The 17,518-nt window shown below is 47.2% G+C and overlaps 1 protein-coding gene across 1 annotated transcript; it reads left to right on the top strand.

Moving 5' to 3' along the window:
- Positions 1 to 1,122: 1,122 nt before the first annotated feature.
- Positions 1,123 to 17,246, top strand: LOC116950832 (procathepsin L-like). The gene is made up of 8 exons (XM_032968931.2): positions 1,123 to 1,237; positions 6,123 to 6,291; positions 7,783 to 7,905; positions 8,478 to 8,636; positions 10,825 to 11,049; positions 11,576 to 11,741; positions 12,466 to 12,571; positions 14,313 to 17,246. The coding sequence occupies exons 2-8, from the start codon at positions 6,151 to 6,153 to the stop codon at positions 14,410 to 14,412; spliced, it is 1,020 nt and encodes a 339-aa protein (XP_032824822.2). The 5' UTR covers positions 1,123 to 1,237; positions 6,123 to 6,150; the 3' UTR covers positions 14,413 to 17,246.
- The last annotated feature ends 272 nt before the right edge of the window (positions 17,247 to 17,518 follow it).

Below are 17,518 nucleotides of genomic sequence, written 5' to 3'. Positions count from 1 at the left end.
TTCCTCCGAAGGGGGCATTCCCTCCGGAATGTGGACGACTTTAGTTGGCGACCAAACCTATTGGCTCACCATCGCGGCTGGGATCCCCGGTCCATGCAACAAGCCACCTGCGCCCAACGTTGTGGGTTTCTCGTGCGCGTTCAGGCATCTAGCGGCCCATCGGGACGTCTGCGGTTCGTGACCGCAAGCAGGTAGAACAACCCTCATGTCCCTTCCCAAAGCCAGCATTCTCTCCATAATCAACGAGTCGGGGACTTCTTGCTTGACATCAGGGTAAGCGGCCACAGCCAACGCCATCAAAGCGCCTGCACTGCATGAAACTCTCCTCGAGAATTGAGAAAGGCGGGTTCGTACACCTCGTTAATTTCCGCGTTCACATTTTTTTGTGTGTGTTCCTGGGTAGTAAGTGTTATTTCCTATTTGCTTATGCCTCGAAAGTAAAAAAAAATGGTTATTATTTCACACAAACTTTGCTTTCGTGACCAGGACACAAAAGCAAAGTTAATAGTCCACTCCATTAATAACAATGTGTAACAAACTCTTTATTTTTTGTTCCTGGGTCGGAAGTGTTATTTCTTAATTGCTTATGCCTCAAAAGTTAATTAAAAAAATGGCTATTATTCCCCACAAACTTTGCTTTTGTGACCAGGACAGTGATATTTTGAAATGTAACTATTTTCAATGAGAACACGTGGTGTGCATTTGTGTTGTTCGTTCACGTAAAGTCCTGGTCACAAAAGCAAAGTTTGTGGGGGGGGGGGGGTATATCCATTTTCTAGACTCTTTAGGCATGAGCAATTAACAAAAACAACACTTAGTAGCCAGGAACAAACAAAAAAAAGTGTTACATCGTGTAATTACAATGCGCATCGTTGGGCGACGCAGGCAGGTTTGTGGATAAATCCGCCTGCTGAAAGCCACGCAGAGGACGGGCAGTGGGGGTGGTGGTGGTGGGTGGGTGGGCATCTTCTTCGTCTCTTCGTCCTCGTGGCCGTCAACATCTTGCGATGTTTTTCGGTCACCCGTTCAGTCACTCGGTGTGTGGGGTGTGGGTGGTGGTGGTGGTGTGGTGGTGGTGACAAGTGGCGGCCTGGGTAGGCGACCAATGAGGCGTCGGAGGCGGGGAGCTTCGCCGGCGTCCCCCGCCTCTATAAAGGAGGAAGCCGCTCGCTCGGCCCGGCTCAGCCGCGCTACCTCCCTCGCTGTCAGCTGGTCGCCACCACCACCGCCACCGCAGGTAAAGTTGCAGTGGGGAGGGAGGGGTGAGAGTGAGAGAGAGACGGCGCCAGGTCAGCTAAAGAGGGCCTCGGGTGACCGAACCTGCCCAGCCGAGTCTCCCGAGTTCGACTCCCGGCTGCGGTGGAGCTGTGTGGGTACCAAGGTTGTGGAGATTTTGTCCCCATTCTGGCGTTAACTCGGTCTGTCGACCTCTCCGGGGGCTGATTTTTTTGTTTAAATAAAAAAAACCGGGCACCTGTTCGTGAGAAGACAAAAAAACAGCGCTGGTCCTTGTGGAAATACTGGGTCGCGCCATGCGAATGTGGAATCGCCACCGTTTGTCACCGGCTGTTGACAGATATGAAGTACCCACCAACCACTCGTTTGAGTTGAGGGACTGATAACTCGTGCAGTACAGTGCAGTCGTTCTAATTTAATAATAATTTCCAGCGCTTTGTCACTCCAGACATCACTTGTCATCAAACGCCACACTCAATAATACATAATACCATAGACACATTCAGCATACACGCATTCACAACATCAAATACTACAAAAACATCAAATACTACTGGGTAGAGAGACGTATACCATAATTGTTGTACATAGCCACAAACACAGCCTGGAAATCCCCGCATTCAACTGCATCCGTCCCTCCCTCCCTCCGATGCCCTTCTCGATTCACGACGACAGAGCAACGCTGCAAATCGCACAGATAAGCTGGTGGTAGAATGGTGGTGGTGGCACAATCGATAGATTTGGTTTCCCAGGAATCAACGGCGTGTGAAAAAAAAACTGAACAGGTCCTATCTAGATTCTTAGTTCTTTCGGTAAAGTCACGTTGAAGGGAAACAACAAAATAATGAAATATATATATAAAACAATCTATTTATATTATTATTTTGTTGTTTCCCTTCAACGTGACTTTACCGAAAGAACTAAGAATATGAATTACTGCAGTCACGAAAGCTTTAAATCAAAATTTAGGTCCTATCTATATTTTTTTTAATTTAAAGCTTTCGTGACCGCAGGGATTAAATATTCTTTTTTTATTATTATTTTACTGTTTCCCTTCTACGTGACTTTACCGAAAGAACCAAGAATATAAGGTCCTATCTAGATTTGAAGCGCTTCTGGTTGTTGCTGCTGATGATGATGATGGTGTCAAAGACGATGGCAGTTTTCCTGTAGGGAGAACAGGTACGGTCAAACGTGTCAACTGTTAATCCACCTTGGCACTGGTAAATTCTCCAGCAACAATAGAACGAATCTAGATTTGAAGTTTTCGTGACTCCAGGGATCAATACTCTTTGGTTCTTTCGGTGAAGTCACGTAGGTAGAAAATACAATTTAAAAAAACGGGCTAGCTTACCTACGTGACTTTACCGAAAGAACCAAAAAGTATGAACAGGTCCTGGGGGAGGGAATCGGCATCTGTGTTCGTGTGGGCAGGAATTCGATTTGTACCGAGGTGTCGTACAGGTATTGCTGTGTTGAACTTTATGCGATTGTCACCTATCTACGAGAAGAATATTAATTCCTGCAGTCACGAAAGCTTTAAGTCAAGATTTGTACAGGTATTGTGTTAAACTTTATTTCAAAGTGGTGTGTTTGTAGACCGAGTGCTGACTGACAAAACGTATGTGGGTTTGGTCTGCGGGAAAAGTGCAGTCAGACTTAAACCCAGGGCACTTGTTGAAGGTGGATTGCGATTTAATGAATGAAACAACCGGGGTAATTTTGAGAGAAAAAAAGCTGAATGCGATCATGACCATCAACTTAGCAATGTGTCTGAAGAGTTAACATTTACAATAGTTGCACATTATCACCCACGATGCCATGCGGACCAGACACATGGACGCCAACAGAGAGCAACAATATGAAAAGTGCGCAAGGAAGCATTTTCAGTTTCAGTTTATTTTGGTACAGCCCTGTGAGCCATTCGGCTCTTGAATCGGGTGCAACCGCAACAAACAAAAAACATGAACAAGAAAACATCTTAAAGTGATTATGTGACTGTGCATGGGGTGAGAGGCGAGGTTAGGCGTGATGGAATGAGACTGACTACCATAACCTAGTGAAGGAAATTCCACGTTCCCATGGTTGGGACAGGTCATTCTATAGGACGGCCACTTATGGTCGCTGACGCCGTGATGGGCTTCTTTTGTCATTCCGTTTGCTCTGTGCCTCCTGTAACGTTCCCCTTCCGCTGTAATGTGCACTGATGCCTACGTTCTCGAGGAGGGATATTGGCACGTAGAAATGAAGAGTGATTTGTTGAGGAACACCAATTGCGCAAAGAGGAAACGCATGGGTCGGGAACAGAAAGAGAGTTGGTGGCGTGTCGTGAGATAGGTTCTTTGTAAATAACTCTTTGGTTCTATTGGGTAAAGTCGCGTAGGTGAAAATAAAAATAACAAAAAATCACGACGTTTCGGCCACAACACAAGCGGCCTTCATCAGGTGAAGGGATGAGACTCTCTGGAGGAAAGCGCTGGAGGTAAATAATTTGTACAATGCACTAGGAGGCACATTATGGAGGTGGAATCACAATAAATAAAAAAAAATCTGCCATAAGCAAATCAACAAATTTGGTTCACTTATATTTGTTGTCCTGGGACATTTTCCTTGCCGGTAAGAACATGAAAGTGAGAAAAGTGCGGTCAGACATCTGAACTTTTAACAAAACAACAAAAAAGTAAAGCCTGGCCTCTAAGAATATATGTAATGTGCTGTAGTTGCATAAAGAGGATGCCAGAAAACGGCACGGCAGGAAGTGAAAGCGATTGAAAAGTTTGGTTAGAACGTTACAGGAAAGAGCCGTAGGATATACTGTGACCCGGAAGATGAGGTTGCAATGTGTCAGAGGGTTGGTGAAGGCAGGGAGCATCGACGGGGGGGGGGGGGGGACATAAAAGACAATACAGTAAAACCTTGGATTGCGAGCATGATTCGTTCCGGAAACGTGTTTGTAATCCAAAGCACTCGTATATCAAAGCGAATTTACCCATTAGAAATCATGGAAACTCAGGTGATTCGTTCCACAACCCAAAAATATTCGTGTAAAATGATTAATACAAAATACCTTTTTATATTTTTATTATTTAAATTTAGTTTAAAGGAATCGCATTTATTAATTAAGTTTAATCGTGGCTGGTGTGAGGGAGACGAGAGAGAGAAGAGAGGAGGGTTATTGTGTAGGACGACTTTCACTGTCACTAACGGAATCGCTGCTATCTGTTGTCTCACTGGAATATTTTTCTTTTTGTGCGACTTTAACAAGGAACCTATCCAATGACACTTGGCAGAAATGTGACATTGCATTGTCGGGCCATTGTTGCAGTACAGTTACTAAAGAACAGTCACTACACTTGGACACAAAATTAAAAAAAATGCTTTACGCACACACACGTGGTCACAACACTATACTGTAGTAAACAGTATACACGTGGTCACTATACTTTAGTAAACAGTATACGCTCGCACGGATGTTGACTATACGAGTGAGGCACGCCGACTGAGACCGAGCATGGGAGACGATTACCCACAATCGCGCAGCGAGAGAGAGAAGAACCATCGGCTCAGATGTGATCACGTGACGCTCGGCAGACAAAGCGTATACGTACTACTCGTATTGCAAGACCTCGCTCGTCTTGCAAAACACTCGCAGACCAAGTTACTCGCAATCCAAGGTTTTACTGTACGATAATGTATTTTTGCTGTAGTCCCCTCTGCTGTCCACAATGTAACCCCACAGCAGCCTATAACACCTGGTTTATGCATGCTGGTCACCCATCCAAACATTATCCAGGCACAGCCCAGTAAACATGAAATGTTGGCCCAACGTTGGTCTAATGGTTCCAACCACGTGGCAACGTTGGCCCAACATTGCATGTTTACTGGGAAGCCTCAAGCTTCTGAGATCCGGTACATTCCGGATGAGTTGGTTATAGCTGATGATATATATATTAAAATGCAACAGTGTTTTGGTGTCTAGTGTGTGCGTGCATGTATGTTTATTTGCTGATGCATAAGTGTTTATTTATGTACACCTTATTTTTGTTTTTTTTGCGTGGCAATTGAGAAACCAAATTCATGTGAGGGATTTTCACGTTGGCACAGGTCATCAGGTTGAGCCATCAACATTCCCTACACTTAAGCCTGGTTTTATCATTTTTTAAAATCACTATCTGGATGTGAACCCAGAATCTCAGTGCGTATGGCTCAGTGATCTATCCTGGACATTATTAAACCACTGAGCCACCTGTCTCGCGTTAAAAGTCGAAACTTAAAATCTTAAATGACTTCACAAGGTAGCATGATGCGCTTCCACATGTGTTATCAACACGAGTTCGCCCCACCTTTTCCAATATCTTCCTGATCTTTACTCCATTGCTGTTGCCATTGTTAGGTCCCATTGTGCCGAGTCTATGTCTGCTCTCTGCCTATCTGCTGCTAGGCCTTCCCCTTTTACATCCTCCGCGTGTCAGATTCCATTCCATCAGTTTTCGTCAAAACTTCTGTGATATCCATCCTTAACAGATGTCCGAGCCATTGTAGTCATCTCTTTTTTTTATAAAAGCACTGATTGCCTCTTGTTCCACATCCTCTCTCTGACATCTCCGTTGCTACTTTCATTGGGCAATAAGGTATCACGCAGGCAATGCTGCTCAGACGCATTAAAGCGTCACTCAGTAGCCTTTATGATAGACCCATTTTCCACATCCCATGTGTCAACACTGACACAGCCCTATCCAGTCTTAGCCTCATCGACAGAGCGACATCACGATCCCAACTTCGAGTAGAGTGGTCTAAATAGAGAGCCACGCAGCCACACCACGACCCACGAGAACGCTGCCATTGACGTCCTTCACCTCTCTCTGTTGCCGTCTCCTGCCTTGCAGCCTGTTCTGACTCTGAGACGGGAAGAAGATGAAGATGAAGCTGCTGCTCGTCGCTCTGCTGGGGGTCGTGGCGTTGGTCTCTGCGGCCGTAGCCTCTCCTTTCCACGACCCGGAGCTGTCGCCCGAGTGGGAGTCCTGGAAGGAGTTCCACGGCAAGACCTACGGCGAGGTCGGTCGTGACCACAACGCACGGCGCCGCCCGCGTGGCGCGGCCATGCGCTCGCACCGCAAGAGCGTTGTAGAGCGACTGTTTGTTCAGAGATGTCCACGTTGTAGAGCGTTGTAGAGCGGCTCCTTGTTTAGAGATGTCCACAATGTAGAGCGTTGTAGAGCGGCTCCTTGTTCAGAGACGTCCACGTTGTAGAGCGTTGTAGAGCGGCTCCTTGTTCAGAGATGTCCACAATGTAGAGCGTTGTAGAGCGGCTCCTTGTTCAGAGACGTCCACGTTGTAGAGCGTTGTAGTGCGGCTCCCTGTTCAGAGACGTCCACGTTGTAGAGCGTTGTAGTGCGGCTCCCTGTTCAGAGACGTCCACGTTGTAGAGCGTTGTAGAGCGGCTCCTTGTTCAGAGATGTCCACAATGTAGAGCGTTGTAGAGCGGCTCCTTGTTCAGAGATGTCCACAATGTAGAGCGTTGTAGTGCGGCTCCTTGTTCAGAGACGTCCACGTTGTAGAGCGTTGTAGAGCGGCTCCTTGTTCAGAGATGTCCACAATGTAGAGCGTTGTAGAGCGGCTCCTTGTTCAGAGACGTCCACGTTGTAGAGCGTTGTAGTGCGGCTCCTTGTTCAGAGACGTCCACGTTGTAGAGCGTTGTAGAGCGGCTCCTTGTTCAGAGACGTCCACGTTGTAGAGCGTTGTAGTGCGGCTCCTTGTTCAGAGACGTCCACGTTGTAGAGCGTTGTAGAGCGGCTCCTTGTTCAGAGATGTCCACGTTGTAGAGCATTGTAGAGCGGCTCCCTGTTCAGAGACGTCCACGTTGTAGAGTGGCTCCTTGTTCAGAGATGTCCACAATGTAGAGCGTTGTAGTGTGGCTCCTTGTTCAGAGACATCCACGTTGTAGAGCGTTGTATAGCGGCTCCCTGTTCAGAGACGTCCACGTTGTAGAGCGTTGTAGAGCGGCTCCTTGTTCAGAGATGCCTACGGAGATAAACTAAACAACATTTTTTTTATTTTACCAGGTAAGGCCCACTGAGCTGTATAGCTGTTATTCAGAAATTGATAGCCAAATGGTCTGAATGCACATTGATTCTAAATGTGGAGGGAAAAACCGGAGAACCTGTAGAATAATCCACGAGACCACGGGAAGACAGAGACATGCAAACTCCAAATATACAGGCGTCAGGGTTGGGATTGAACCCACGACCTCCTGCATAGCAGGTGAGGTAGTTAACATCTTGCCACCACGGCATCAATCTCTATGGTGTTCATTCTCTCCATTGCATACAATTCCAGGTCAGCGGTTTCATAATTGCGCTGCACGTAGCCTACCGTGCTAATCGGAGGTGCCCAAACCAACTAACTCTTCTCCACGGTCGGTGTGATGTCTCGAATATTTATTCGTTCTCTAATCCCAAACTGTGAAGCCACATAATACCTTAACACTGTGCTGGTTGCTTATGCGTCGCATCCCTTGACGTGTCGCTCTGCCTGCTGTTGCTGCAGAATGAGGAGGGCTGGAGGAGGATGATTTGGGAGCAGAACCTCAAGAAGATCGCGGTGCACAACCTGGAGCACTCCATGGGCAAGCACACCTGGCGCATGGGCATGAACCGTTTCGGGGACATGGTGAGCCCTCTGCAGACTGCTCTTTCATCTGGATGTCGACTCAGGTCCCTCATCCCTCTGGGATCGACAAAATGCAGAGCACTTTGGCTGAAGTTGACACTGATTCCCCCTACGGAGAGACAGGCTCCCGCCACAGGAATGCGGAATTCCCAAAAGTATCTCGCACCAACAACAAAGATGAGCCACGCCCAATGCTCACGTGAGCAGGGAATCATGGGACTAGGTTGATGCTGAGATGGTACGAAGAAGGATGCTGATGTGGTTAGTGCATTGCATTATGAACCTGCTGACCTGCGTCGTTCGATTACCAGCTACGGCTAACGTCTGATGTCTAAACCGGTCCTGTACCTCTGAACCCCACCCATTCACCAACCCGTGCTGACCAGCATGGTGAAGTATGGTCAAACAATCATCAGGACCCACACGGCATGGGGAGGCCTTCACCCAGCAGTGGATTGACAAAGAGCTGTAGTCACGTTTTAACCATGAAGCTCACTTGACTCGATAACCCGGTTTAACTACCGTCGTGGTAACCTTTGTCCGTTCGCTGTGAACGCGTGTGTCTCGTTCAGACCGGGGAGGAGTTCCAGCAGGTGATGCTGGGCTTCAGGGGCTGGAACGGCACCAGCAAGGCCCCCCGCGGCGCCACGTTCATGGCGCCCGCCTTCTTTGAGGCCCCCGAATCCGTCGACTGGAGGAAGCAGGGCTACGTCACCGACGTCAAGAACCAGGTACCGCCCGGTCCAGGTCAAGATCAAGCACCTCTTTTCCCATGGCACAACCGAGCTGCATCGGGGGCCCGTGCAGCAGAAAAAACCACGCAGCACAGCACAGGATCAGCCCGCTTGGTTTTTTCCACTGCAGAAGCCGAGCTATGCCGTTGGTGCCACACACAGCACAATTAACTCGTCGAAAGTGTGCAGATGATGCCAGAAGTGCCATGGCAGCCTTGCTCGGCCAAGCTAGCACCAACCAGACCGTGGAGCCTGTTTTTTTTTTTTAACGGACTGAGTCGAATGGAGACACGTAGCTCTTCCAAGTGTTGGCCCATAAAAAAATTGTGCTGGGCCTTCCTTACAACGGCCCATGGCAATGCAGCATCCTCTTGAGCGCCAATCTGTGGGTGCCACACCGAAGGCCTGCCTTGGTAACCTGCCCTCCTCCTCACTGCACACGTGTGCCACCCATCACAACCTCCTCCTCTCTCCCCCATCCCCCATCTTGATTACATCTACAACGCTTCCGAAGTTCCATTTAAAAATGTCCAAGTTGCTTACCCTCGTTACCTACAGCTAGCGGAGGTCATAAAAAACTGATTTGTTCCCAGAAATCTGTACACCTCTGAAGGCATTTTTGCAGAACTCTGTCATCTGCAGTTAATTACTGTTAATCCGCGGATTGACGTAAAATTGTGATGCTAGAGGACACAAGGTTGCTTTCTCGTAACCCTTGAACACGATGCACATGGGCTCAGCCATGTGTGTACCTGAGCCCGCGTCACTGAGTCATGGTCTTTTCATTTCCATTTTTCCGCCCTGCTTGCGGACAGGATATGCCTGAAGAGTTTTTACGAACAGACATGTGGTTCCGTACTCTTTGGTTCTTTCGGTAAAGTCACGTGGGTAGAAATAAAATCAAACAAATCACGACGTTTCGATCGCAACACAAGCAATCTTCATCAGGTGGAACAACCACAGCAAGAAAAAATGCTGAAGTAGGCGAGAGAGCTGCAGTGGCAAGAGGTTATATAGGTAAGAAAGGGGGGAGGAGCAAGGGGGGAGAGAGAGAGAGGGGAGGTGGGGGTGTAGAGCAGGGGAAGGGGAGCTGCGTGGGCCGTAGGGGGAGAAGAAGTGAGGCTGGGGGGGGGAAGTAGGCGGGGCTAGAAGTGGGAAGCTGAGTGTGGGACACGGGGGGAAAGTAACTCGGAAAAATAGACTAGTACTCGGCGAGTATGATGGAAACAACCACAACCAGTTAAGGCTTTACCTGGTTAATAAAATCCTTCCGATGATTGCTCAATTTGTATCCATCTTCTCGGTTGAAGTTACGTCTTTATATATCTGGATGGCTTCATGAACAAACCTTTGATAGTTGCCCGAAGGTTTGCAGGGTACCTTGGTCTCGGAAAAAAACAATATCATGCAAGCCCACAGCGTTATAACAATGGTCAGCCACGGCGGAGGTATTAGTCCTTCCGTGTTTCAGATCAGCCTTGTGTTCGAGAACACGGTCCGAGGCATGTCGTTTCGTTTCCCCAATGTAATTGCTACCGCAGGGAAACTCAGTTTGTAGACTCCAGGATATTGCATGTCAGGAATGACATCCTTCACAGATGGGATTAGATCACGGATTTTGTGTACTGTATTGAATCGGACCTGGATCTTGTGTTTAAGATTTGGAAACTATTTTTGGTAACACCTGCTATGTATGGTAAAGTGATGGATTTGATTGGCTTCTCAGGGGATTGTTTCTCCATGGTTGGAGAAACAGCTTTGCGAATAATGCGGTCCGAGTACCCTTTCATCTTGAGGGCCTGGTGTACGTGTTCCAGTTGCAGGGTGGTTCCCGTTCACCGCTTAATCTCGAAACGCGCAAGCGGCTGAGCGTTAATTTTACTCGGAGAGGCACAGATCCGTTGTCTTTAAAGATTCTGTACTCGCCGCAGAGAACCGTAGCGACACGACACTCTACGATAGCTGGCGCCAAACTGCCAAACGCTCTCCCGCATGACCTTGTGGAAGCCTCGGTACCAGTAAAGTGATTTTATTCTTTCTTTCGTTTCCATTCCGATGACGTAAGTGGAAAGTAAGTGCTCATTTATGCGTGCGCGTACGTGAACGTAAACGGAAGAAAAACTGATGACGTACGTACATGTACATCATCTATTTGAACGCAAAGGGTTAACCTGTCTATCCGCAGGGCGACTGCGGCTCTTGCTGGTCGTTCAGCACCACGGGCTCCCTCGAGGGGCAGCACAAGCGCAAGACTGGAGTGCTCGTGTCGCTGAGCGAGCAGAACCTGGTGGACTGCTCCTCGACCGAGGGCAATCACGGCTGCAATGGAGGACTCATGATCAACGCGTTCAACTACATCAAGAAGAACGGGGGCATCGACTCGGAGGAGTCGTACCCGTACAAGGGACAGGTGAGGGAGTTTAGTGAGCCTGTGCCTGGAGGTCGTGAAGTCTATGGTCTAGAGCAGTGGTTCTTCACTTTCACTGCAGCCTGCACCCCTTTGGTTCTCAGAAATGGCATCTGGAACCCCTCGGGGGTGTGTGCACCCCAGGTTAAGAACCACCGGTCTAGAGACACCATGAAAGACCAGTTTGTCACTCATTTAGAGCAGTGTTCTTCACGAACTTTCAGAGGGGGTGGGGTGGCACTTTTGCCAATAAGATGTCAGTGTGAGGGCCGCCACACATTGGGTTTGACAGCAGCACGATGATGGGGAGGGTGTTTTCACATGTTGTGTATTGCCGGGGGCCGAACGCCAGGGGGCGCACTTTAAAGGCCATCAGGGGCTGCAAGTGGCCTGTGGGCCTTGCAATGAAGAACGCTGCTCTAGAGATCGGTCAGTCAGCCTACTGTCTAGAGCCCCTATCAGAAACACCTCAAGGCTTACAATGGCAACGCTGACGGTGTTTGTAATACGCGTTGTATGCGTCGCACAGGTCGAAACGTGCAAATACAACCCCAAGAACAAGGCCGCGGAGGTCACCGGCTACGTGGAAATTCCCGAAGGGGACGAGGAGGCCCTCAAGAACGCCGTGGCCTCCGTTGGCCCGGTGTCGGTCGCCATCGACGCCAGTCTCAACTCCTTCCTGTACTACATCTCCGGTGAGTGCTCATTTATGCGCAAGTGGGCCAAAGTTCCCGCTCGGACCTGACCCGTGCCCAAACCGTGCCAAACCATGCCGTCAAGTCAAGTTTCTAGATCTGCCCCCCACCCCTTCTCTGAAAGCTTTGCATGCTAAATGAGGAAAGAAAATCTGATAGAAGAGACGCTTTTATATTTTGGGGGAGGAAGGGACAGTTTAAAAGATAAGGAATTGGCCACTATGGAAAATACCAGGCGGAAGAGATGGCCTTTAATTGAACGTGATGGGGGTCTGTCCTTGAGAAGGAAGTCGATCTCTTCTTTAATTTTGTCACATTTTGGGCTTATCCACATTGGTCTCCTCGCATACCTCTTTTTAACTGCGTATTCACGATTTTCCTGCTTCTTCTTGCGCGGGGATGGAGCGGCAGTGCAGTGGTTAATGCACTGAATTCTATTTCGGAACACCGCTAATGCCAATGGCAAGATATATCTCAACGAGTGCAGGATTTTCCCCTTTACCTACAAGCTCTGACCAGTTTGACGTATGGCCAAACTGCCTCCATGACCGACACGGAATGGGAGAGGCCTTCATCCGGCAGTTGGTTGACAAAAGGGCTGTACACATTTGGATGGGGAGGGAAACATTTTTTTACCATAAAATTATACTGGAAACGCTGTACATGCAAATAAACTGGAGGTGACGGCTGCTATTATTGCTGTGGTGTTTTCTCTGACCTCTAGGCATCTACAAGGACAAATTGTGCAGCCACATAATTAACCACGCCGTGTTGGTCGTGGGCTACGGTGTGGATGAGAAGGGAGACAAATTCTGGCTCGTCAAGAACAGGTGCGTTGCTGCGGGACGATTATTCCAATCGGGCAAGAGCAGCCACTAAATCGTCGCAAACGTATATACAACATTAAAACTAAAATTACGGCCTTAATATTCTCACGACGTTTCGGCCACAACACAAGCGGCCTTCATCAGGTGAAGGGGCGAGACTGTCTGGTAGGACAGCGCTGGAGTGTACTACATCTCCGGTGAGTGCTCATTACACTCCAGCGCTGTCCTACCAGACAGTCTCGCCCCTTCACCTGATGAAGGCCGCTTGTGTTGTGGCCGAAACGTCGTGAGAATATTATTGTGTTATTTTATTTTATCAATTTATTATTTTATTATCATTCTACGTGACTTTACCGAAAGAACCAAAGAAGATGAATCATTGCAGTCACGAAAGCTTTAAATCGAAATAAAATTACGGCCCTTTGTCAAACCCACTGCTGGAGGAAAGGCCTCCCTATGCGTCGCCTCGGATGGTGACACTGCTCTGCAGTGGGTGCCGAATTTGGTCAATGGAGAGGTTTTTTTGTAATCAACAGATTACCCAGGATTCCACTGATTACCCAGGGTTCCACTGCCCAGTTGTGTGTATGTATGTTGAACTTCTTTCGCACCGTACGTAGCCAATGGTGCTAATCTATAAACTATAAGCATTTTTTTTAATTTTACCAGGTAAGGCCCACTGAGCTATATAGCTCTTTTTCAGAAGCGATTTGGCCGCAATTTATAGCTAAACACAGTGGGCTTATCATATGGAAATTTACATGAGCCAAATACTGGGAACGCATGTTTCGAATGTGGAGGGAAAATCTGGAAGACCTTAAGAAAAATCTACGTGGCCACGGGGAGAACATGCAAACTCCAAATTTACAGGTGTCAGGGTAGGGATTGAACCCACGACCTCCTGTATACCAGGCGAGGTAGTCAACATCTCGCCACTGTGCCGCCCTCATCATTTGGGGGTACCATTGGCCTCTGAGAGGCTTCTCTGCCTTGAGGCACGGTTAGCTCTACACCAAAGACCGCACGCCTCTAAACCGGAACCCCTTCATACTCTTTATACGTCACGGTTTAGTTTCACCCAAATGTTTATCATCTCAAGGTAAAACTTCACCTTTTGTACCGCACCATTAAATTGTGGCCTTCTATTCCAATATCGAACCCAGCATTGGAATAGTCTCCCAGACAGTATGAGAATCGTTGATAGGGCTTTAAGTTTTAAACAATGTTATTGGAATTATCATTATTAATTGCATGTGTGTTATTTTAAAAGTTGTGGATGCTTAAAATGTATATGTAATTGTTAGTTAGTTATAGCGTTAAGTCAAGAAATACCAAGTCTGCGCTTTCTGGTTGCCCCGGGTGAAAAATAGGCTCTGTCCTTGCCAGTGAGGACATCTGTGAAACTACTGGACATCTGTGAAAAAGTGCTTCATAACTCATCGGGTTCATCCAGTCTAAATACAGATTATGCAGTGGATTGGCAAAAGGGATGTACATATACTGTACACGCACACAGAGTGTAAGCATCGGCATTAAGGGGACAAAGGTGGCTGGGTGTGGTGCTGACCTCACCACCGCCACTATGTGACCTACCGACTGTAATGAATGTATGTTGAATTTCTTTCGTACCGTACGTCGCCAGCTGTGCTAACCGGAGGTGCGGGGAAAATAGCTACTGACGGTGCTTGTCTCCTCCGTCTGTATGTGATTGCGTTTTTGTCTATCCGTGTGTGTGTGTGTGCAGCTGGGGAGTCCAATGGGGAGAGAAGGGATACGTGCGCATGGCTCGTGATGACAACAACCTGTGTGGCATCGCTGTTACTGCTAGCTACCCACTGGTGTAATAATCAGCTGGTCTGCTTACCTCCTAACACTAGAGAGAGAGATATAGCACAACTCAATGTCCCATTGGTAATTCAAGTAAAAGCCATGTTAAAGCGTTTAGCTCCCCAAACGAGCAATTCCTCGTGTTCAGTTCTATTAGAGACCCTAACCCAGAGGTGGAAAGTTGACCATGATGGGGCAGTGGAGGGGGGGAGGGGGGGCGGACGGAGAGGGGGGGGGGGGTAAATTGACAGCTGTTGACTATCCACATATTTGGTACTCATTTTATCAGCCCGCAGTTTATTAATGGGCTGAGTTAGCCCCCAGTAAGGATTTGAACTGCGTACTCGCTAACAGAGGAACCAGACCGCATATCGTTTTAAATCTTGTCATTCTTTAGCGATGATAACGAACGCTGGTTTACATGCGTAGAGGTTTTACCCTTTTTGGCAACACAACAGGAGGTGTTGAGATGTCTGAACACCAAATGGACACCTTTTGCAAGTCATCAAGTCTGCATTAGCCACGCATAAGAAAAATAAGAAATGGTAAAACCCTTTCTAAAATAAGAAAGGTGAAACGCATTTCTTATTTTTCATAATTTTAATACTGCAAAAAATGTCCCATAGATAACGTTGGCTCCGTTTGAAGAAAACTTGTTCAGGCTTACTTTTAAATTTCTGTGAAGGAAGGTGTAAACCAAAACAACAATACCCCCGTGGCAATGCGGCGGTGACATTGCCAAGCAGTGGCACATTCGCCGCTTGTTGCAGAGCGTTTTGCGGTTTGATCCTTGGCGGCCGCCCTGGTTAATACTGCGGGTGTATTATCCGAAGGCATACAGGGATTCCTCTACTTACGAACATTAAACTTACGAACTTTCAGAGATACCAACAAACCTGGTCCGTATGTCCAATTGCCTGTTCGGACCGAGAGTCGTACGTTCAACCGCCGCAAAATGGATGGCGGTGGCATCTTACATCTGCAGAACGTGAATAAGCGATGGCATCTACATCTACAGAAGATTATACAACGTTTAAATTCATTCCCCGTGTTTAGTGTGCATTCCCTACAACATGTTTGGAATCGACAGGAGTAAAGTTGGACTTACGAACAAATCGACTTACGGACAGACCTTTGGAACCTAACTTGTTCCTAAGTAGATGAGTCCCCTGTACACTGTGCTTCACAGTGGAGACATTGAAGATCCCGTGACCTCACGACCAAAAAAACGCGTAGGTCATGCGTGCTGGTGTAGATTTTTTAAAATCAATTTTCGAAAATGTACACGCACAGCAACATCGTGCCCCCCCCCTACTGGCAGATTATAACCCAGCTGTTAAACGGCACATTCTAGAGATATGCCTTGAACGATGACAATGACATGACTACCAAATATACTCATGATTATGATTGTTTTGATGATGATTATTATAATAGCTGTTTATTATTGGGTCGCATTTTCATTAAATCACCATGCTACCGTATTCCCAAGATTAAAATAGGCGCAGGAAGGTAAGATACCCAAGACTGTTGGGTCGTTTTAAGTAAAACAACATTTTTACGTGGGTGATTACTACGGCAGTGACATCATACAGCTTGCGAGGGCTGCAGTACCTGATATGAAACTCTGCACAGCCATTGTATTGCATTACAAGTGGTGCACAACGGTGCCGGTCTCAACACTGTGATTGTCAGTTTAAGACGTAGGCTTTGGCGACCAATATCCACGAAAGGTTTTTTTGGGTTAGATCGCGTCAATATTAATGTGTCGTTAAATCTGCCGCCACCTGGCAGCCAATGAAAAAGGTTTGTGACGTAAACAGAACATGGCAATTCGTTACGAGTACAGCGCACTGGTGTGTTGGAGAGTAAACCGTGATGAACCTGTCGGGTGGTGGCGGGTTTAACGACACATTCACGTGATCTAACGGAAAAACCTCTATGGACTGTGATAGTAAGAGTTTAAGCTTAACTCAGTTCAGTGCCTTCACATGTAAATAATATATATTTTTAAATATATTGTTTATAGTAAAAAAATACATATTTTAAAAATATATTATTCATGTATGTATACAGTACCAGTAAAATGTTTTCTCTCTAGGCACTTTCTAAAATCCGTTTGCAGCACTGAGCGAGTGGCACGTAGACGTTGTGGCACTTAGAGTGGCGGGTAGACAGAATGGCACGCAGATTGAGTGGCACGGAAGCCAAGTGCCACATAGACAGAGTGGCACGTAGACGTGGTGGCACAGAAGCCAAGTGCCACATAGACGAGTGGCACGTAGACGTTGTGGCACGGAAGCCAAGTGCCACATAGACAGAGTGGCGCGTAGACATTGTGGCACGGAAGCCAAGTGCCACGTAGACAGAATGGCACGCAGATTGAGTGGCACGGAAGCCAAGTGCCACATAGACAGAGTGGCACGTATACACGTAGGCTTGAAGCTGGGCGCAATTGTGACTCTGCATGTCCAGGTGGCAGGTTTCAGGCCGCCACATGCTGGATTATGATGCACTCACCAACCTGTACAATTATTGAAACGAATTGCGTCTTATCATGTGGAGAGTATGGTAGCGCGGTGTTGGATTCACGGTTTGCATTGTAAAGCGAGACTACTGCTCCAAGCTCGTTTTCATTTGATTAATTCGTTTTCATTGATCTCAAACTTTCTGCTTTTGTTAAAACTGAAATAGATACTGCCGTGAAAAATGCTTGAAATTTGGGTGCACTAAAAAAAAATATTTTACACTGATTTCTATGCTTTTAAAAGTGCAAATGTTGCTTTTAGTGACGGGATAACTGTAAACTTTACAATATATTTTTTACTCGAATAAAGAATTAAAAATGTAATGAACGTGTGCGTTTATTGGCGCAGGAGCGGTGGCGCAATGGTTTGTGCTATGATCCCAGACACCTGGAGTTGCATTCCCGATCAAGGACAACCATCAGTGGCACATTGCATTTGAGCCTTGTCTGGGCTTCCCCGCCTGAAATGGTGCTGCGTGTAATACTACAGCACCGGAAGACAGTGTTAGTTGGCCACACCACTCATTCACGTGTTGCTATGGCTGGCCTTACCTTAATAGGCTCTTGCTAACAGCAAATACTCCTTTGCTCTCATA

Source organism: Petromyzon marinus, chromosome 40, assembly GCF_048934315.1.
Source record: "Petromyzon marinus isolate PM22_M1 ecotype Great Lakes invasive population chromosome 40, UKy_Petmar_22M1.pri1.0, whole genome shotgun sequence".
Classification (NCBI taxonomy): domain Eukaryota; kingdom Metazoa; phylum Chordata; class Hyperoartia; order Petromyzontiformes; family Petromyzontidae; genus Petromyzon; species Petromyzon marinus.
The sequence above is the reverse complement of the archived record's forward strand: the minus strand, read 5'-3'. Positions and strand labels throughout refer to the sequence as shown.

What these genes read in the sequence shown, in the direction of transcription:
- LOC116950832 (XM_032968931.2), top strand. Translation starts at nt 6,151, where the DNA reads ATGAAGATGAAGCTGCTGCTCGTCGCTCTGCTGGGGGTCGTGGCGTTG. An exon ending in ACGGCAAGACCTACGGCGAG is followed by an intron (nt 6,292 to 7,782) that starts GTCGGTCGTGAC and finishes CTGTTGCTGCAG; the next exon opens with AATGAGGAGGGCTGGAGGAG. An exon ending in CTTCCTGTACTACATCTCCG is followed by an intron (nt 11,742 to 12,465) that starts GTGAGTGCTCAT and finishes TCTGACCTCTAG; the next exon opens with GCATCTACAAGGACAAATTG.